We start from the raw sequence: 21,501 nt of genomic DNA, 5'->3' as shown, positions 1-21,501 counted from the left end.
AAGACTTACCAATTCCTTCTTCAATTTTATGGATTGTGTGAGTTTCTACTGCCACAACTGCTGTGTTGTTCTCTGATCCAGGTTCATAAATCCTGTTGTAAAAGTGTCCATCGATAAACAAACTACATAAATCATGAAAAAATTAATATTCACAGCAAAAGGCTATAAAATTTATTTTACTCTATCTCAAAAGGAGAAAAATGGGCTGGGAATATGGCCTAGTGGCAAGAGTGCTTGCCTCGTATACATGAAGCCCTAGATTCGATTTTTTTTTTTTTTTTTTTTTTTTTTGCTAGTCCTGGGCCTTGGACTCAGGGCCTGAGCACTGTCCCTGGCCTCTTTGCTCAAGGCTAGCACTCTACCACTTGAGCCACAGCACCACTTCTGGCCTTTTCTATGTATGTGGTGCTGAGGAATTGAACCCAGGGCTTCATGTATATGAGGCAAGAACTCTGGCCACTAGGCCAAATTCCCAGCCCCAGCTTTTTTTTTTTTTTTTTTTAAAAGCAGGATCTCTCTATATAGCTCAATTTGCCTTGAACTCATTATTCTCATGCTTTAGTCATCCACATACTGAGATTACAGGCACGTACATTGTATGTCAACTCTGTTTAACTGCTAAATAAATCTAATGTGTTAATTCATGCACTTTGTTATTTGAAAGCACTGAATACTCTCCATTGTATCAATGACTATCCACCTGCATGTTGACACCTCTACCACAGATCTCCTTTCTGAATTTCACAACTAACTGATAAGTAAAAAAATATAGTTGGGGACTTTGTTGCCCAAAGGACTTTGCAAAATTCATCATATCTAAAATAACTTCCAAGGCTGGGAATATGGCCTAGTGGTAAAGTGCTTGCCTCGTGTACATGAAGCCCTGGGTTCAATTCTTCAGTACCACATATATAGAAAATGGCCAGAAGTGGCGCTGTGGCTCAAGTGGTAGAGTGCTACTAGCCTTGAGTGAAAAGAAGGCAGGGACAGTGGTCAGGCCCTGAGTCCAAGCCCCAAGACTGGCAAAAATAAATAAGTAAATAACTACCAGGTGCAAGTAGAGAGAACATAAGGCACTGAGTTCAAGTTCCAGTACCAGTAATAAATAGTCAAATAAACAAATAAATACTAAGTAAGTAAATAAATACCGTTCTCTTTACTCTTGACTGCTCCCTCTCCTTTTTCCTATATTCTATTCTTGTTAATAGCACCACCTATGCCAGGAGATAGTGGCTCACACCTATGATCCTAGCTACTCAGGAGGCTGAGATCTGATGATCATGGTTCAAAACCAGCCCAGCAAATCTGAGACATCTATATCCAATTAACTAAGAAAAAGCAGAAAATAAGAGGTGTGGCTCACACAGCAGAACATCAGCTTTGAGGAAAAAAAAATTAAGTAAGAGCATTATGCTCTGATTTCAAGTCCCAGTACCAGCATATTGTTTAAAGGTACTACCCAGTACACTGTATACAGAAATATGAGCATTATACTAGGTTTTTCTCATTTCCTCCTTAACTCCTACATACGGTCTCCAAATCTTGCCAGAGACATCTCTTTAACACTAGCACTCTTCCCTGTCTCTATTTCTACTGCTGCTGTCTTAATTCAAGGCTCATCTCTAGTTTTTCTTCCCCAGTTCATTCTCCTTATAACTAATGTTCTATACTTTCATCAGCATAACCTCGTAACTCCCAGCTTAAAATCCTTCAAGAACTAACTCCACAACTGTACTCACTATAACCCCTCTGTACATCATCTTGACAGTAAAATTAAATTTAAAAAAAAGAAAGAACCCCATAGGCCAAGTGCTGGTGGCTCACACTTGTAATCCTAGCTATATATACAAATACTTTTTTTTTTTTTTTTGCCAGATGTGGGGCTTGAATTCAGGGTCTGAGCACTGTCCCTGGCTTCTTTTTGCTCAAGGCTAGCACTCTACCACTTGAGCCACAGCACCACTTCTGGATTTTTCTCTTTATGTGGTGCTGAGGAATCAAACACAGGGCTTCATACATGCTAGGCAAACACTCTACCACTAGGCCACATTCTCAGCCCCTACATATATACATTTTGATAGACTAAGCTTGACAATTTTCCCACCCAGGAATATTTAAAGAGTATATAACAAAAAGCTTTTGTACCTGCTGTCCCTGATTTCCTCTGGCACTAACTATACTCCCTTTGAGAAATATGTAAAGAAGCCCTAAGCTAGATGTATTTCTTTGTAAGATGAGGGAACCATGGAACTTTCCTTCAAGGAGTTCACAGTGGAGAAAAAAGAGAAAACGATTATAATAACTATTAAAATGACAAATGCAACACACAATACATTATCAAGATGAAAATTCAGCCAGATCTGACTAAGGCTGAATGTCTCACTGTGCTAAGCAACCATATTTCCCTACTTTTTAATCCTCCCAGAATTTTTCAGTATCCAAATCTCTAGTCTCTTACCCTTGTTGCACAGGTTGTAATTGCAAGATCACTTGGGTTTTAGTGTCTTCAGGGTTCTCTCCTTCAGTTCCTTCAGTGGGTACCACAACCACATCTCCCACTGGGACACTCACTTCTGCATTAGCCATCTTTTACATGAAGTCAGATAGCTGGAGCTGCTGCCAGAAACAAGAAGCACAAGTAAGTTCACCTGATTTCGATAGTGGCTTCCACAGGAAAGGAAAACCAAGATAATGACCATCATTTTCAAGAGCGCTATGGAAATCAGGGTCCTTTGAACTGTGAAAAGGGTTAATATGGGCTCTGATCTTAGTATGTATTCATGGTTTTCTTAGTATGTGTAATTCACCCAGTAGTCTGCTAACCAGCTCTCCTGAGAACCAATTGTATGTATCTTTTCTCAGCTCTTGAGTTTAGTGACATCAAGTTGATAGCTTGAGATCAGCAATATATATAACACAGCACTACAAATCAGGGGCTTTCAATTTTTTTTTCCTAAAGAGCAATACCACTAGTTCTAACTCAAACAGTAAGCTCTTAGAAAGTATTAATCTTATCAGTTTTCTATTCAATGAGCCATTATATATCTCATCAAGTTTTCTGTTATGAATACCTACTATTTGCTGACTAATTGAACTGAGCTGCATCGGAAGGGGAAGATGACTGCATTACACAGTTCAATAATAAGTGCTGAATTCATTTGCATGATCTCTAGGACTTCACGTCTCGTCTCAGACTGACTAAAAAGATGGTCTTTCTGACATCTCCCTTGCAGAGATACTGAGGAAACCAGCATTCAACTTCATGTGCTCCTTGGTTCTAAAGTAACTGGAAACATTACCCAATCTTACTAACAGATACAGTCTGCAACTGTTAAGCCTCAAAGTTAAAAGTTACTTAGGAGGGCTGGGAATATGGCCTAGTGGCAAGAGTGCTTGCCTTGTATACATGAAGCCCTAGGTTCGATTCCTCAGCACCACATATATATAGAAAAGGCCAAAGTGGCACTGTGGCTCAAGTTGGCAGAGTGCTAGCCTTGAGCAAAAAGAAGCCAGGGACAGTGCTCAGCCCTGAGTTCAGCCACAGAACGGGCCAAAAAAAAAAAAAAAGTTACTTAGGAGAGTATAGAAAAAAAGCACTGTATTTAGTTAAGTATGTAACAGAAGCAATGAATGTGAAGCTGCCATATGTAACTAACTAGAGTCAGCTCTGCCACGCATTTCTTTGTCTATACTTAACCATCTCACAAACAGGCCACCTCATTAGCCTCAAAAGGCCCTTCCAGGTTTATCTGCAGCTATCACACCCCAAGAACCTTAAGCGACTATATCAACCACCCACTATATTCTGTAATTTTAGATTTTTGAGCTTGTTATTCCATAAGTCCAAATACCTTTCTACCCCATTTCCTTTCCCTTTAGGCCCCATTGAAAGCCCATGCCTCCATGAAGCCACTACCTACCATTTTCTTTTCTGTATTCCCTCAACATCTGCCCTGCAGCACCCTCCTAGTTGTTTACACACTGAGCTCTGCATTACTGTCAATTTTTTATCTCCATGACTGCCACTGCACCTTCTGCAAGGATAAGTACTGTCCTCCCATTCTTCCCTCACCGAAGATCAAACTCAGGGCCTCCCACATGCTAGTAAAGTGCTCTACCATAGCTACACCCCCAGCCTTTGGCATTTTGAGAGACTCCCTATGTAGTCCAGGCTGGCCCTAAACTTGTGATCTTCTGCCTGAGCCTTTAATTCCAAGTGCTACCTTAAATCACAAGTGCTTGCCTAGGAATACAGGCATGCACCATCAGCTCCAGCTCCAGCCCCAGCCCCAGTCCCATGTGCTGTCTTAGTCAAGTCTATAGGCCTCCTACAGCTACTCATCTGATGTATGTTTTGCTTGTGTGTGACCTGGCCAAAACTCTCTATATCTGATTTCTAATTTTGCACTTTCTCACAATTTTCTTAAATAAATTCTATTCTCCTCCAACAGTCTCATGTCTAATAAACACTTAAAGTGAACTCCTGTTCCCTGTCAAACCTGCTCCTGTATTTCCTGTCTCGGAAAGTAATGCTACACCCTCCTCCACCTATTTTCATAAGCAAGAAACTATGAGTTATTTTTGACTCCTCTCTTTCCAAACCCAATCAACTACCAAATCCTAACCATTCTGTCACGTGTATGTGTGTGTGTATCTTTTAATCATCCTCCCCTTCTCCATCTGTGCTGCCACCACCATATCTGAGCCAACACTCTGTTACCTGGGTTTTTCTAGCTGCTTCTCAGTGTCCTAATCACTTGTCCCAGTCTTCCATTCATTCTTCACATGGCTACCAATGTGGCCCTAGTAAAGGCCACAGGACATTTCTCACTTAAAAGCCCCTCACTGATTTCCCACTGCTGTTTAACACATCTAACAAAATCTGATTAGCCCACTTGGCAGTTCTTCTCATATTGTGGGCTTCTATCACTTTTTTTCCCCTGCATTTCTCAAACATGCTATATTTCCTCAACTGAATCTTCACACTGTTTCCTCTAGAGTTATTTCTTCTTTTCTAGCTAGTCCCCACTTAACCTTGTGATATTTAGAACACTTCCTTAGGAAGGTCTTCTGTGCCTTCCTTAGGTAGGTCTGAGCAGTGTTCCAGCTTCCAATCACATGGCACATCCTGAGAAATGACAGTTTTTCTCTTTCCTTAATTTTTTGGAGGACTTGGGAGCTTATTTGCTGGGGATCTAAACCAAGCTCATGAGTACTAGGCAAGCATTCTACCATTAAGATATATTCCCAGAACCACTCCCCCCTTGAGTTTTTTTTTGTGTGTGGGGGGGGTTGTTTGGTTTTTTTTTGTTTGTTTTTTCCATTCCTGGGGCTTGAACTCAGGGCCTGAGCATTGTCTCTGAGCTGCTTTTTGCTCAAGGCTAGCACTCTACCTCTTGAGTGAACCACAGTGCCACTTCAGGCTTTTTCTCTATGTGTGGTGCTAAGGAATCGAACCCAGGGCTTCATATATATGAGGCAGGCACTCTACCACTAGGCCATATTCCCAGCCCTTTAGTTGTTTTTTTGTTTTGCTTTGTTCTTTATGTTGGTTTGCTTGCTTCCTTGATGTTTTATTTTTCAGACAAGGTTTGCTGCAGTGTTTATTGTTCAGATTGGTCTCAAACTCCTGGACTTACGGTATTCTCCCATTCTCCAGAGTAGCTAGAGTATAGTTCTAAGCTACTTACTCTAATTTGGAGCTTTTTTTTTTTTTTTTTTTTTTTTTTTTTTTTTGCCAGTCCTGGTACTTAAAACTCAGGGCCTGAGCACTGTCCCTGGTCATCTTTTTTAAATTTTTTTTGGGGGGGTGGTCGGTCATAGGGCTTGAACTCTGGGCTTGGGCCCAGTCTCTGACTCTTTAGCTCAAGGCTAGTGCTCTACTACTTGTGCCACATCACCACTAGTGTTTAGTTGGAGATAAGGGTCTCATGGAGTTTCCTCCCTGGCTGGCTTTCAACGGTGACCCTCAGATCTCAGCCTCCTGAGTAGCTAGGATTAAAGGTGTGAGCGAGCCACTGGCATCAGACTTCTCCCTGGGCTTCTTTTGCTCAAGGCTAGCATTCTGGCCTTTTCTGTTTATGTGGTACTGAGGAATAAAACCCAGGGCTTCATGCATGCTAGACAAGCACTCTACCACCAAGCCACATTCCCAGTTGTTGGAGCATTTTTATTTTTTATTTTTGCTGATTATGGGGCTTGAATTCTGGGCCTAGGTACTACACCTGAGCTCTTCAGCTCAAGGCTAGCTAGCACACTACCACTTTGAGCCACTTCCAGTTTTCTGCCTGGGCTGGCTTTGAACCTTGATCCTCAGATCTCAGCCTCCTGAGCAGCTAGGATTACAGGCATTAGCCACTGGCACTCAGCTGGAGCACAGTTTTGAATAATAAGTCCCTTAAGTTTGCTGTATACTACACACTAGCTTTTTGAAGTTTAAAACATATTTAAAAATTTTTAATGGAAGATATTTTACTCTGAAAAGGTGCTTTAAACTTCAAAAACAGGGCTGGGAATATGGCCTAGTGACAAGAGTGCTTGCCTCATATACATGAAGCCCTGGGTTCGATTCCCCAACACCACATATACAGAAAATGGCCAGAAGTGGTGCTGTGGCTCAAGTGGCAGAGTGTAGCCTTGAGCAAAAAGAAGCCAGGGACAGTGCTCAGGCCCTGAGTCCAAGGCCCAGGACTGGTAAAAAAAAAAAAAAAAGAGTGCTTGCCTCCTACACATGAATCTCTCGGTTCGATTCCCCAGCACCACATATATGGAAAACGGCCAGAGGGGGCGCTGTGGCTCAGGTGGCAGAGTGCTAGCCTTGAGCGGGAAGAAGACAGGGATGGTGCTCAGGCCCTGAGTCCAAGGCTCAGGACTGGCGAAAAATAAAAATAAAAAAACAAACTTCAAAAACAAAAGAAAAAAGAATAGCTTAGGCAAATGCATGAGTTGTAGAAGCAGAATTAAAGGAGCCTTCTAATTTCAACCTTCTACCCTAAGGTTAAGTTCCCTCTTATGACATTCTCATTAAGTGGCTAAGTTCTTAATACTTTCCTCAGTAGGAACTCACATTTATTCCTGACCTCTCTCACACCTTGGAAACCAAGAGGAATAAATGCTCTGGCCTTCAACCTTCAGAGATTATTAGAGAATTATAATTATTTTCAATATGTTTTCAGTATTAGTCAGGGATAGGGTCTGATCCAACATGATAATCCACATATTTTGTTGTTGTTCATGGGGCTTGAACTCAGGGCCTGGGCCCTGACTCTGAGCTCATTTTTGCTCAAGGCTAGTGCTCTACCACTTTGAGCAACAGCTCCACTTCGTTTTCTGGTGGCAAATTGAATATAAGAGTCTCATGGACTTTCCAGCCTGAGCTGGCTTAGAACTGTGATCCTTAGATCTTAGCCTCCTGAGTAGCTAGGATTACAAGCATGAGTTGCCAGGGCAATTGTAAATTATTTGTTTTGCTGGTCCTGGGGCCCGAGCACTGTCCCTGAGCTTCTTTTTGCTCAAGGCTAGCACTTGACCTCTTGAGTCACAGCGCCACTTCCTGCTTTTTCTCTTTATGTGGTATTGAGGAATCGAACCTAGGGCTTCATGCATGCTAGGCACTCTACCACTAAGCCACATCCTCAGCCAAAGCCATTTCTTTATTACCTGAAAAACATCTCTTGTTTATAGCAACAAAAATTCACAAGGGGAAATACGCAAGATCCTCTGGGTATTTTGTGGACAAGGCCATAGAGTATTCCTTGTAAAATTACACAACATACTCTGTAATTCTAAGGAATTAACTTAAAGGAAATATGTCAAATTCATAAATATTTGTATGGCTGAGTGCATTCAGTAGCATAGCACAGGTTTAGTATATGCAAGGCCCTGATTTCAATTTCCAGTACCAAAAATAATTTATTTTATAATTATCTTCAAAGACAAAAAAGATACTTTGAAAGTCTATTCATATAAGTATATTCATATAAGCTGTTAGAAAAATATCAAATAACAGCAAGGTGATGGTGGCTAAGGCTGATAATCCTCGCTACTCAGAAGGCTGAGATTCAAGGATCACAGTTCAAAGACAGCCTAAGCCAGAAAATCCATGAAACTCTTATCTCCAATAAACTCTTCAGAAAAGGCAGAAGTGTATCTGTGCCTCAAGTTGTGGAGCACTAGCCTTGAGCGAAAGCAGCTCAGAGACAACAAGCAGGTACTTAGTTCAAGCCCCAGGACTGGCCTAAAAAAAAAAAAAGACATCTGGGGCTGGGAATGTGTCTTAGTGGTAAGAGTAGTTCCCTAGCATGCATGAAGCCCTGGGTTCAATTCCTCAGCACCACATACACAGAAAACGCCAGAAGTGGTGCTGTGGCTCACGTGGTAGAGTGCTAGCCTTGAGCAAAAAGAAGCCAGGGACAGTGCTCAGACCCTGAGTTCAAGCCTCAGGACTGGCAAAAAAAAAAAAAAAAAAATCTGACCTACTCAGAACTAAATTCGTTTGTGTCCTGAAAACCCAATATCTAGATGTCTAAGGTATGGCAAGATGCAGTGTTTGAAGCACAAGTGTCAAGACTGTATGAATACTTGGTAGTTGAAAAGGAATAATAAATACCAGATATTCTTTAATTTTCTAACCACTCTATGCCTTTCCCACTCTACTACTATACCTTTTAGGCTGTCTATTCTTTTTTTTTTTTTTTTTTGGCCAATCCTGGGGCATGGACTCAGGGCCTGAGCACTGTCCCTGGCTTCTTTTTGCTCAAGGCTAGCACTCTGCCACTTGAGCCACAGCGCCACTTCTGGCCATTTTCTGTATATGTGGTGCTGGGGAATTGAACCCAGGGCCTCATGTATATGAGGCAAGCACTCTTGCCACTAGGCCATATCCCCAGCCCCTAGGCTGTCTATTCTTAAGACTTCCAAGCCGGACATTGGTAATCCATGCCTGTAATCCCAGCTACTTAAAGAGGCTGAGATCTGAGGACTGCTGTTCAAAGCCAGCTCTGGCAGGAAAGCTTATGACTCTTATCTCCAATTAATCACCAAAAAAGGAAAAGGAAGTGGGGGAGGGGAGTGGGGAAAGGGAGAAAATGGGGGGGGGGTAAACACTGTTCAAACAGAAATATATTCATTACCTGATTTATGTAACTGTAACCCCTCTTTACATCACCTTTACAATAAAATTTAAAATAAAAACCACAGGAAGTGGCAAGTGTGGCCCAAGATGTAGAGCACTAGTCTTAAGCAAAAAAAGCTCTGAGCTCAAACAAGACCAGTGTCAATAAAATGCCTTCCAGATTGAAACTTTGTTACTTAAGGTCAAAACTCTCAGAATTCCTCCCCTTCTTTATTCATTGTCCTGCATTTAGTAAATGATTCAGAGTGCAACCAGACATACTAAAGCCAAGTGGATTGCACAGGATCACCGTGAGAGAAACAGCCAGAGTAAATAAAAGTTCTGGGTAAATCATGGATTGGAGATAACTATGCAGATGTTTGGGGAGGCAACTGATGAGTTTTTGGAGCCACCCCACTGGAGTCCAGGGTACCAAAAGAGTGCCCTGATTAATCCAACCAAATCAAGAAAATAAGTTAGCTATTCAATGTGTAAAAATGAAGTCACCATTTAAGTCAGTAACAGTAAGAAGCCAAGGGTGACCAGAGGGCTGATGGATTGTAAAGTCACTTAATGAAAACGTCCCTCAAACGCACTTCGGTTAACACTAGCAAGAGGCAGTGGGGACTACATGAGAATACCCCCCACTCCCCATAGGCAGAAAACTCCTTTATCTTAGTTCTCCTAGACACTCTGGGATCACTCTCATTTCGAGAGAATTCTGGACTCTGGGATCACTCTCATTTCGAGAGAATTCTGGACTCTGCTACCCCTTGGACAGCCAAGCCCTTCTTGACTCCCTAGTGAGTGGGGCTTTCTCCAAGATCCTCTGGTAGGATTCGGCCCTCATGTCTCCTCCTGACCCTCAATTAACAGACACCTGGGCAGTCCTCCTGTGGTTTCAGAAGGCAGGGGTACCCTCATCTTCTCCCCTCAATTATCTTCTCGGCAGCTTTCAAACAGGCTTCCCACAGGGAGAAGGGCTCAGCTCCTCTCCTCCCCGCTCCCCCCCCCCCCCCCGCGTCCTCCCAGGTGCCCGTGCTCAGGGCCTCATCCCAAGGCTCTAGGTGTCTTCCCACCGACCCCGCGCCTGGGGGACGCCTCGGGCCTGCTCACTCCTTCTGGAAGCTCCTTCCCAAAGGGCCCACCCAGCCCCGGCCCGCCGCCCGAGGGCCGAGCCCGGTCACGCGCCCCTCCCGTGAGTGCTGGGCCCTCCTTCCTCGGTGGAATGCCCCCGTCAGCCCCGGCTGCCCCGATGGGCCCGGGTGCCCTCCCCCAGGGGGGCCCCAACTCCTCCGCGCCGGGCCGGAGCTCCCGGGCCCCGCCTCCCAGGGTACCCCGGTTTTCCCTGGACCCCCTCGCTGGGGGCCTGGGCTCCCGGACGTTTCAATCCGGAGGGGCTCCGGCCGCTCCGGGCCCCTCAGCCGAGGACTTCCGGGGCCCCCTTCGTCCGGGGGCACGTCGGCCCCGCCGCCGGCCGCCGGGACCCGAGCCGGGGCGCCGCGGCCGGCCGCGCTGGGGGCGGCCCGGCGGCTCGGGCGGACCCAGCGGCAGCGTCCCCCCACCCCCCCGCGGCGCCGCGACGTCCGCTCGCTCCCCGGCGGCGGCGGCGGCACGCACAGGGCGTGGGGAGGCGCCCGCGGAGGCAGCAGCCCCCCGCCCCCTGCGCGCCCGTCCGCCCGCCCTCGCCCGCCGCCGCGCGGCCCCCGCGCCCGCCCCCCCGCCCCCACCCCACCCCGCGCCCGCGCGCCCACCCCTCCCCCTCCTCACCGTCTCCGTCGGGCGGGCGGGCGGCGAGCGGCCAGGGCGGGCGGGCGACGGAGCATGCGCAGAGGCCGCCACGGCAGCTACCGCCACCGCCGCCGCTAGGCCGGGCTTCAACACTTCCGGCCGCCGCCGGCGGCGAGCTGGCGCCTTAAAGGGGCCGCGTCCTTTTTGCCGGCCCTGCGGAGGTTAAACCTCAGTTCAGGGACGTGGGCCTTTCTTTAAGCAAGGAGTCCTTCGGCTATAGAAAGGCAGCGTTTGGAAAGATCGACAGCGAGCGAAGTGACTTCTCTTTCCCCGACTTTATAGATAAGTAAGATCTAAATCAAAGAATCAGCTCATGGACAATCCGGCGGTGCAAAATTCTCTACTGCTCTGGAGGACTCTGCCCTCTTTCGTCCACAAATCCTGTGTGATGAAGCTGACAGTGTCCCAGACCTTCAAGGTACCATCCAGTTATCACGTTGCAATGTGAAGATCTGGCTGAGTATATAGATCAGTAACTGGTCTCCAGGCCTTGAGCAAAAGCCCTTTGCATCCTCTGACCCTTACCTGTTCGCCCAGGCGTTCCTTCCTGCCAGGTTCTGGGTTCAAGTCTTGAATTTGATGCTGGAATTTACAGACTGTGTGAGAATGATTTGACAACTGACCCTCTTAAACCTCTGTTTTCCCCAAGGCAGAATGTGTGTTCAAAGACCTGGTTATGTAAACACTTAGAAAAGTTCCTGGGGGGGGGGGTGGGGGGTGGGAATATGGCCCAGTGGCAAGAGTGCTTGCCTTGTACATGTGAAGCCCTGGGTTCGATTCCTCAGCACCACATATATAGAAAACAGCCAGAAGTGGAGCTGTGGCTCAGGATTTTCTAGCTGGATGCTGGTGGCTCACACCTGTGAACCTGGGTACTCAGGAGATCCGAGGACCGTGAGCCAGAGCCGTCCAGTGCAGGAAAGTCCATGAGACTCTTACCTCCAATTAACCACCAAAAAACCGGAAATGGAGCTCTGACTCAAAGTGGTTGAGCGCTGCCTGTAGCTGGGGGGGGGGGGGGGGGGGTAGGCGGGGCGGGGAACTCCCGGGACAGAGCCACAACAGACAAGGAAAAAAACAAAAAAAGACCTTCCTTCTGTGTGCCTTGATGAAGATGCTTTTGTTTTACATCCTCACCGCAACCCTACTAAGTTCTTTTCACTTCCGTTTTACAGATTTAAAAACACCATAGCTGGGGCTGGGATGTAGCTTAGTGGCAAAGTGCTTGCCTAGCAAGTGCAACTTCCTGGGTTCAATCCCCAGTACCAAAAAAAGAAAGACACCCCCCCCCCCCGCAAAAAAAATCATAGCTGAAGCCCGGTTCTGTAGTTCACGCCTGTAACTGTAGACACTCAGGAGGCTAAAATCTGAGGATGGCTTTTGGAAGCCAACCCTGGCAAAAAAAAAAAGGTAGAGCTCTTTGGCAAAGTATTAGTCTTGTAGTCTTGAGACTGAAAGCTCAGGGATAACACCAACACCCTGAGATCAAGCCCCAGGACTGGCACAAAAACAAACAAAAAAAAGCAAAGAAAACTTTACTGGGCTCAGCTGGCCCAACTGCTCCTCACCAGGGCTGCCATACACACTAACGCCCCTGTCGCTCGAGCACTATGTTCCAACACCTTGGGCTCTTGTGTGTCCCCAGTACCTCCCCTCAGGACCTGGGCACTGGCTCCTTTGGGGGAGGCTCCTCCCTCAGGTTTTCAAAGCTCATTCTCATCCTTCCTAGTAGGGCTGAACCAGTTCCCAATCTTAGCGCGGGATCCTAGCCACATGCTCTCCTATCTCTGGGACATTTAGCTCCATCAGAGCATACTGCAGGGCAGACCATATCCGAGAGACCCACCACCCCATTCCCTGGTTTCTGCCTCTCCCATCTCCCTGCCCACTACCTAGCAAAATCCTCACAACTTGTTTCTCTGTGACATTCTTTTCTTTCTGTGCTAATCCTCGGGCTTGAATTCAGGGCCTGGGTGCTATCCCTGAGTTTGTATGCTCAAAGTTAGTGCACTACCTCTTGAGCCTACCTCCACTTATGGTTCTTTGCCAATTTATTGTAGATAGGAGTCTCATGGACTTTCCCTACCTAGGCTTCAAACCCTGATCCTCAGATCTCAGTCTCTTGAATAGAATTACTGGCTCCATCCACCAGCACACAGCAATTTTCATTGCTTTGAGAACCAGTCTCACTAGGTAGCCCAGGCTGGCCTTGAAGTCCTGAGATGAGCATTTTCCACACCCATCCCCAGTCTCAAGAGTTGCTGGGACTACAAGGTGTCCCCGTACCTGGCTAATATTCACACTTGGAAATTCCCTAAATGATGTATTGACCTATTTTATGTGAATCTTTGTCACCTTCCCCAGACAATATTTGTAGCGGAGTTCAGTATATGGTAAATTATTTTGGATGGAATAGTGAATGAATGGTATGATCCATCCTAATATAGACTCTACCACTTGAGCCACAGCGCCACTTCCGGCTTTTTCTGTTTATGTGATACTGAGGAATCGAACCCAGTGCTTCATGCATGCTAGGCAAGCACTCTACTGGTAAGCCATATTCCCAGCCCCCCTTTTAGTAATTTTTAAAATAAGAGTCTTGTGGACTTTCGTGCCCAGGCTGTTTTGGTCTTCCATCTGCAGATCCCAGTCTCCTGAGTAGCTAAGACTACTGGCTTCACATCAGGTTTACTGTTCTTACCCATGCTTGACTTCTGCTCTGAACTCTCTCAGTATGTACCCTGGAATGGCATCCCCAAGGACATCACAAGGTCATCAGACCCTAGAATGTTGACTGGTGCTTTATGAGAGAGCAGAAAGCCATTTGTCACCGAAGGAGTGCCTGAACTTGTGTCTTCCTCTCCACCCCCCCACAGCTTGCTGGTCCCTTCTGCATCATCCACAGCCCCTCCAAGCCAGAAACCACTAGCAGATGGGAAATGAATCAGAAAAGGAGACAGAGAAGGCAGTTCTGCCAGTTGGTGAGGGGAAGAGATGAATCTCGATAAAGGATAAAGGTGAATCACCTTCTCTCCCCCAACAATTGCAGCCCCTTCGCCCACAGTCCAGTGCTAGGACAAAGCAAAAGGCTGACTACTGATTAAGGCGTCATACAGGATAAGACTCAAGTCCTGCTGGTTCTGTGACCTTGAGACTCCGCCTCTGTCCCAGTGTCTTTATATGTAAAGGGAAATAGACTCTGGCTCTAGTGACTCATGCCTTTATTCCTAACTACTCATGAGACTGAGATCTGAGAATCATAGCTCCATGCCATCCTGTGTAGGAAAGTCTGTGAGACTCTTAACTCCATTTAACCACCAAAAACCGGAAGTGGAGATGTGACTCAAGACATAGAATGACAGCCATGGAGAGTGCCCAGACCCTGAGTTCAAGCCCCAAGATCATCACCAAAAAAAAAAAAGGGAAATGGAAAAGCACATTATTCATAGGGCTCTATAAAGAGAAATGAGGTAATCCACAAACAAAACAGGACTTAGAACAATGCCTGGATGTAGAAAACAGTCAAGAAATGCCAGCTGGTATTACTATTAATACTCACTGGCACCGCCCACCCACCTCACAGAACTCAGAGCCCAAGCAGGACGGTCTCTGTTGCCCACAGGACCTTGGTTAAGGTCCTCTGTGGGCTTCCTTCCCGTCACTGACTGGTGGCCATTAGTAGCTCCGCTGAGTGCTATGTTCCTGAGCTGGTGCCTAATCCCAGCCCAGTAGCAGGGATATCATAGCCCACAAGCACACCCCAAACTGTCCTCTTCACTATCTTTTCGATTTTGTTTATTTTGTCAGTTGTGGGGCTTGAACTCAGGGCCTGGACTCTGTCCCTGAGCTCTTTTTGCTCAAGGTTTTGAGCCGCAGGACCACTTCTGGTTTTCTACTGGTTAACTAGAGGTAAGAGTCTCATGGACTTTTCTGCCTAGGCTGGCTGGCTTTGAACCTTGATCCTCAGATCTCAGCCTCCTGAGTAGCTAGGATTACAGGCATGAGTAAACAATGTCTGGCTAAAATATCCCACTGATTTTATTTTATTTTATTTTTTGGTCACCGGGCTTGATAGATATTTATTTATTTATTTATTTATTTATTTATTTATTGTCATGAGGCTTAAGCTCTGGGCCTGGGCACTGTCCCTGAGCACTTCAGCTCAAAGCTAGCACTCTACCACTTGAGCCACAGCATCACTTCCAGTTTTCTGGTGGTTAATTGGAGATAAGAGTCTCACAGACCTTTCTGCTCAGGCTGGCTTTGAACCTCAACCCTCAGATCTCAGCCTCCTGAGTAGCTAAGATTACAGGTATAAGCAACTGGTGCCTGTCTTAGACTTCTTTTGTTTGCTTGTTTTGTTTTGCCAGTCCTGGGCCTTGGACTCAGGGCCTGAGCACTGTCCCTGGCTTCTTTTTGCTCAAGGCTAGCACTCTGCCGCTTGAGCCACAGCGCCACTTCTGGCCGTTTTCTGTATATGTGGTGCTGGGGAATTGAACCCAGGGCTTCATGTATAAGAGGCAAGCATTCTTGCCACTAGGCCATATCCCCAGCCCTAGACTTCTTTTAATTTATTTTTTTTCACCTATAATTTATTTACTTATTTTTGATGGTGCTGGGGTGTTTGAATTCAGGGCCTCTGGCTGGCTCGGTTGGCAGTCTACCACTAGTACCCTGCTTCCATTCTTGCTTTTCACTGATTATTTAGGAGATGGAGGCTCCTAGAGTTGTTTGCCCTAACTGGGATAAAACCACAATTCCTATCTCAAAGCTTCTGTGTAGCTAGGATTACAGGACTGAGCCACCAGTACTCAGTTTCTTGAATATTTAATTTATTTCTTTTTGTGGTACAGGGCTTGAGAATTTAAGGCCTTGTGTTCTCCCTCAGTTTTTTTCACTCACAGTTGGCATTCAACTACTTCATCCATACTTCCAGTTTCAGCTTAGTCACAGCTCTACTTCTGGCTTTTGGTCTCATGGACTTTCCTGCCCGAGCTGATTTTGAACCTTGATCCTCAGATTGTAGGATTACAGACATGAGCCACTGGCCCTGGCTCTTTTTTTTTTAGTCTTACATTAGTTATACGGAGTAGGATTTAACGATTATATTTCCACACTTTTATTTTCTTAAGACAAAAGCATCTGGATGTCGATGGCTCATACCTGTAATCCTAGCAACTCAGGAGGCTGAAATCTGAGGATCCTGGTTCAAAGCCAGCCTGGGTAGGAAAATCTTTGAGGCTTTTTTTTTTTGCCAGTCCTGGGGCTTGGACTCAGGGCCTGAGCTCTGTCCCTGGCTTTTTTGCTCAAGGCTAGCACTCTGCCACTTGAGTCACAGCGCCACTTCTGGCCATTTTCTGTATATGTGGTGCTGAGGAATCGAACCCAGAGCTTCAAGTATACGAGGCAAGCGCTCTTGCCACTAGGCCATATCCCCAGCCCCTCTGTGAGACTCTTATCTGCAATTAATCATCAGAAAACTGGAAGTGGCACTGTGGCTCAGAGTGGTAGAGCACTAGCCTTGAGTGAAAAAGCACAGGGACAATGCCCAAGCCTTGAGTTTAAGTCCCATGACTGATCCCCCCCCAAAAAGGGAGTATGATTATATTTTAAACATTTTACATATATGTACACATACACATACACAATATGTATATACTGTATACATATATGCATGCATGTGCACACATATATGTGTATATGTATAAACACAATCAGTCTTGATAGAAAAGCTAGAGAAGGGCTGGGAATATGGCCCAGGACTGGCAAAAAAAAAAAGAAAAGAAAAGCTAGAGAACAGGTCTTGAGTTCAAGTTCTAGCACACATACACAGATATCTCACATGTGAAAACAGATTATGGCCTAGTGGTAGAGTGCTTGCCTCATATATATACAAGAAAGCCCTGGGTTCGAGTCCTCAACACCACCGCACATAGAAAAAGCCAGAAACAGCACTGTGTGGCTCAAGTGACAGTACAGGGCATAAAGGAACCCAGATGTAGTACCCAAACACTGAATACAAATTCCAAATAAAGGGCTGGGAATATGGCCTAGTGGCAAGAGTGCTTGCCTCGTATACATGAGGCCCTGGGTTTGATTCTTCAGCACCACATATACAGAAAATGGCCAGAAGTGGCGCTGTGGCCCAAGTGGCAGAGTGGTAGCTACCCTTGAGCCAAAAAAAAAAAAAAAAATGCCAGGGACAGAGTTCAGGCCCTGAGTCCAAGCCCCAGGACTGGCAAAAAACGAAAAAACAAAAAATTGCAAGCACACCCAGGAAAAAAAAGAACACCGAATGTAACACACACATTACTACTTGTCAACGTATTAGAAGGGCGCCGGGACCAACGATCACCAGCTGCCCAGGTACCAAAAAATTATGCCTCCGAAATCTCTTGATGTCGATTCCGCACGTAGAGCAATCAAGTTGCCCTACGTGTGCCACTCACGGCAGAAGCCCTTTTTGCCTTAACAGTGCCCAGGGCAAGGTGGCAGTGCCACTCAAACCATATTTCAGTACAGGTAAGGAAAAAAAATACCGATTTTTATATTCCTGCCACTAAAGAGGTAATCCCAGAATGGTGTGCGTCGCAGAAAAGCGCTAAAGATTATTTAATATTCTTCCCATTTTTGCACACAGGCAAAAGTAAGGACGTCAATGCGTATGCAAATATACGCAGTGCTTGCTGGGAAGGAGCCGGCGGCCCGTAGAGCGGGAGGCGGGGCAAGGCAGTTGCTAGAGCCCGGCTGCTGAGGGACGAGTTTTGGTCTCTTCCCCGGGCTTAATGGAAGGGGCTGTGGAAACATCGGCTGCGAGAAGTCCGGTTGTTGGAGACTGTGGGCAAACAGGAATACCAAGCTATCAGAACTGGCAATGATTAAAATTTGTGCCACTCGTCGCCACGCATCCTGAGCCGGCCAGAGGAAAACTGGAAGCCACGAGTCTACTTGACATCACGCAAAATGTCAGGATGAGCCTAAGATGTGACCACACCTCAGACCGCGTGCAGAGAGCACTCAGGTGTGCGGCGTCGGTGCAGAGCCAGGGCCATTTTCTTGTGGGCGTCCGTGTCGGTTGTGAGGCGCTATCCCTGAGCTTTGACCCTCAAGGCTAGCACTCAACCACTTTGAACCACAGCTCCATTTCTGGCTCTTTAGTAAGTTTATTGGACATAAAAATGTCAGACTTTCCTGCCCTGGCTGGCTTCGAACCCTGCTTATCAAATATCAGCCTCCTGAGTAGCTGGGATTACAGGTGTGAGCTACTGTCACCCAGCTTTCAGTGCTATTTTCTTTTTGCCAGTCCTGAGGCTTGAATTTGGGGCCTGAGCACTGTCCCTGGCTTCTTTTTGCTCAAAGCTAGCACTCTGCCAACTTGAGCCACAGCGCCACTTGCAGTTTTCTCTGTTTATGTGATCCTGAAGAATCAAACCTGGGGCTTCATGCGTGCAAGGCAAGCACTCTACCACTAAGCCACATTCCCAGCCCGGGCTTCATACCCTTGTTTAGCTTTTGTAATCAATGTTCTATTTGAACTCAGAGCTTCATACTCTTGTTTAGCTTTTATAATAAGTATTCCATCACTTGAACCACATTTCCAACTCTGGCTTTTTGCTGATTAAGTAGATGGTTTATTTGGCTACCTTCGTATCTCATGCCCAGATCTCAGCCTCCTGAGCAGTTAGCATTACAGGCGTAAGACACCTGTGCCCAACACTATTATTTTTAATGAAAGAAAGTACTTGTATAGCACATACAAGACCCTGGGTTCACTTTCCAATACCACAAGTTAATACATGATAAAAACTAAAACCACACATATAATTAAAGAAATTAAAACAGTACAGAAAACATGCTTATCCTGCTACTCCCCCCCCCCCCTTTTTTTTTTTGCCAGTCCTGGGCCTTGGACTCAGGGCCTGAGCACTGTCCCTGGCTTCTTTTTGCTCAAGGATAGCACTCTGATACTTGAGCCACAGCGCCACTTCTGGCCATTTTCTATATATATGGTGCTGGAGAATTGAACCCAGGGTTTCATGTATATGAGGCAAGCACTCTTGCCACTAGGCCATATTTGTAGCCCTCTGCCACCCTTTTTATATGTACATACATACTATAAGTAAATGTGGGTTCTTTTGTTGTTGTTTTGTTTTGTCTTGCCAGTCCTGGAGCTTGAACTCTGGGCCTGAGTCCTATCCCTGAGATTCTTTTTCTGAAGGGTAGCATTCTAAGTACTACTTTCAGCCTTTTCTAAGTTTTATTGAAGATAAGAGTCTCATGGATTTTCCTACCCCAGCTAACTTTGAACTGCAGTCCTCATATCTCAGCCTCCTGAGCAGCAGATTTTTTTTTTTTTTTGGCCTATTTTGTGCCAGTAGTGGGGCTTCATCTCAAGGCCTTGTCTTCTCTCTCTCTCTCTCTCTCTCTCTCTCTGTTTATGTGGTACTTAGGAATCAAATCCAGGTCTTCATGCATGCTAGGCAAGCACTACCACTAAGTCACCTTCCCAGCCCTAGGTCCTGTACTCTCTCCTGCACAGCTTTTTTGCTTACAGATGATACTCAACCACTTGAGCTATACTTCCACTTATGGCTTTTTGCTGGTTAACTGAAGATAAGAGTCAGCTTGGAGTCTGGCACTGGTGGCTCATGCCTATAATCCGAGCTACTCAGGAGGTTGAGATCTGAAGATGGCATTGGAGGCCAGCCCAGGTAGGAAAGTCTGTGATACTCTTTTCTCCAATTTATTAGCTACAAAAAAATCTGGAAGTGGAGCTGTTTCTGAAGTGGTAGAGTGCTAGCCATGAACAAAAGAAGCTCAGAGACAGCACCCAGGCCCTGAGTTCAAGCCCCAGTGGCACAAAAAGAAAAGAAACAAAAAAAGGTAAGATTGTCTGCAGGATTTGTTTGCCTGGTCTGGCTTCAATCCAGATTCTCAGATCTCAGCATCCTGTAGTAGCTATGATTAGAGGAGCAAGCACCACTGCCCAATTGTGCATATACATTTTAAAAGAAAAAAAATATAGACTGTTAGACAATTTCCTTCCTTCCTTTCTTTTCTTTTTTGCCAGTCCTGGGGCTTGAAATCAGGGCTTAGGCACTGTCCCTGAGCTACTTTTCTCAAGGCTAGTATTCCACCACTTGAACCACAGTGCTCCTTCTGGCTTTTTCTGTTTATGTGGTACTGAGGAATCAAACCCAGGTCTTCATGCATGTTAGGCACTCTACCGCTAAGCCAAGTTCCCAGCCCTTAATTTGCTTTCTTTAACATACAATAATGTATGTTCTGAGGCCTTAATTTGCTTTCTTTTTTTTTTTTTTGCCAGTCCTGGGGCTTGAACTCAGGGCCTGAGCACTGTCCCTGGCTTCTTTTTTTTTTTCTTTTTTCGGCCAGTCCTGGGCCTTGGACTCAGGGCCTGAGCACTGTCCCTGGCTTCTTTTTGTTCAAGGCTAGCACTCTGCCACTTGAGCCACAGCCCCACTTCTGGCCTTTTCTATATATGTGGTGCTGAGGAATTGAACCTAGGGCTTTATTTATACCAGGTGAGCACTCTTGCCACTAGGCCATATTCCCAGCCCCTTAATTTGCTTTATTTAACATAGAATAATGTATGGAATTTCCTGTAGCTCAAGTGGTAGAGCACCAGCCTTGAGCGAAAACAGCTAAAGACAAGCCCTGAGTTCAAGCCCCAAATTCCTGAAGAAAGCAAAACCCATCCAACAGAGGGCAGTCTGCTGCTCCAACTTGGGTACATACCTCTTCCAGATTTCTGCAGCCAGCCTCGGTTGCTAGCTCTGGGCTGTCACTGTTCTTTATGCATTCTTTTGTGTGTGTAGGTTCTTCCCCATTTTACTAAAACCCCCAGATACTGGAACTGCCTGTGATTTACATGCCTAGCTAAGAACAGAGTAAAAATATAGTTGTCACTACCAAGCATTAAATGGATGAACACACACACACATACACACACACACACACACACACACACACAGAGAGAGAACTTAATGGTTACATTACAGGGTCAGAATTCAAAGTGAGAATTCTCAGTTCAAGCTGAGGCCTTCCACTTATTAGCTGGAACATTGAATTTCTTCTTGTCGTTGTTGTTCTTCCAAAGGACTTAAAAGATCGTTTGGGGCAGTTCAATTGTTATTCACTTGCAAATTCACAAGTGTGACGGGCCTCTCTTGTACCCAGGTCTTGGTGCTGCCAATTCCCCAGTTCGGGGGGAGGGGAGGGTCAAGGAAGATACCTATGGGATACCGCAGAGCCTCCCAGGTGAGAGTCCTGGCAGCCTAACAAAAGACACCAGCCAAAAATGGCGACTTCGAGGCCATCCAAGGGCGTCAGTTACCCCGTCACACGCTAGCAAAAGACTCAAGACGAGTCGGGAGGAAACCGCTAGGGCAGCTTGGATGGTGAGGTAGCGGACACGCAAGTCGCCCACGCCAGCAAGCCAGCCACGGGCAGGAAACAGCAAGACCGACCCGCCGAGCCGAGCGGAGCCGAGCGAGCTGCAACCCGCTACCGCAACCACGTGTCGTAGAGCTGCGTGCGCCTGCGCAAGGCAAGCGCGCTCCCGCCGGCCGGAAGAGCCG

At 46.1% G+C, this 21,501-nt stretch overlaps 1 protein-coding gene and 1 non-coding gene across 7 annotated transcripts in view; both read right to left on the bottom strand.

The window, feature by feature from the left end:
* Nucleotides 1-10,996, bottom strand: part of Gmeb1 (glucocorticoid modulatory element binding protein 1) — a 43,298-nt gene extending 32,302 nt beyond the window's left edge. Inside the window, exons 1-3 of one of the 6 annotated variants that reach the window (XM_048350659.1) lie at nucleotides 10,883-10,996; nucleotides 2,459-2,616; nucleotides 10-122 (exon numbers count right to left, since the gene is read on the bottom strand). In XM_048350659.1, the coding sequence (XP_048206616.1) occupies nucleotides 10-122; nucleotides 2,459-2,586 (241 nt within the window). In that variant the 5' untranslated portion in view covers nucleotides 2,587-2,616; nucleotides 10,883-10,996. Of the gene's footprint in view, nucleotides 1-9; nucleotides 123-2,458; nucleotides 2,617-4,720; nucleotides 5,177-7,066; nucleotides 7,260-9,992; nucleotides 10,096-10,882 lie in introns of those variants that run through there. The other 5 variants (XM_048350665.1, XM_048350660.1, XM_048350663.1 and 2 more) reach the window with 5 other exon arrangements.
* A 6,238-nt stretch (nucleotides 10,997-17,234) lies between these two features.
* On the bottom strand, nucleotides 17,235-17,368 carry LOC125355818. The gene has a single exon (XR_007211747.1). It is a non-coding gene; the product is annotated as a U11 spliceosomal RNA (small nuclear RNA).
* Nucleotides 17,369-21,501: the final 4,133 nt, after the last annotated feature.

The sequence above is a fragment of the Perognathus longimembris genome, chromosome 7, assembly GCF_023159225.1.
Source record: "Perognathus longimembris pacificus isolate PPM17 chromosome 7, ASM2315922v1, whole genome shotgun sequence".
Taxonomy (NCBI): domain Eukaryota; kingdom Metazoa; phylum Chordata; class Mammalia; order Rodentia; family Heteromyidae; genus Perognathus; species Perognathus longimembris.
This window is presented reverse-complemented; position numbering and strand designations above follow the sequence as displayed.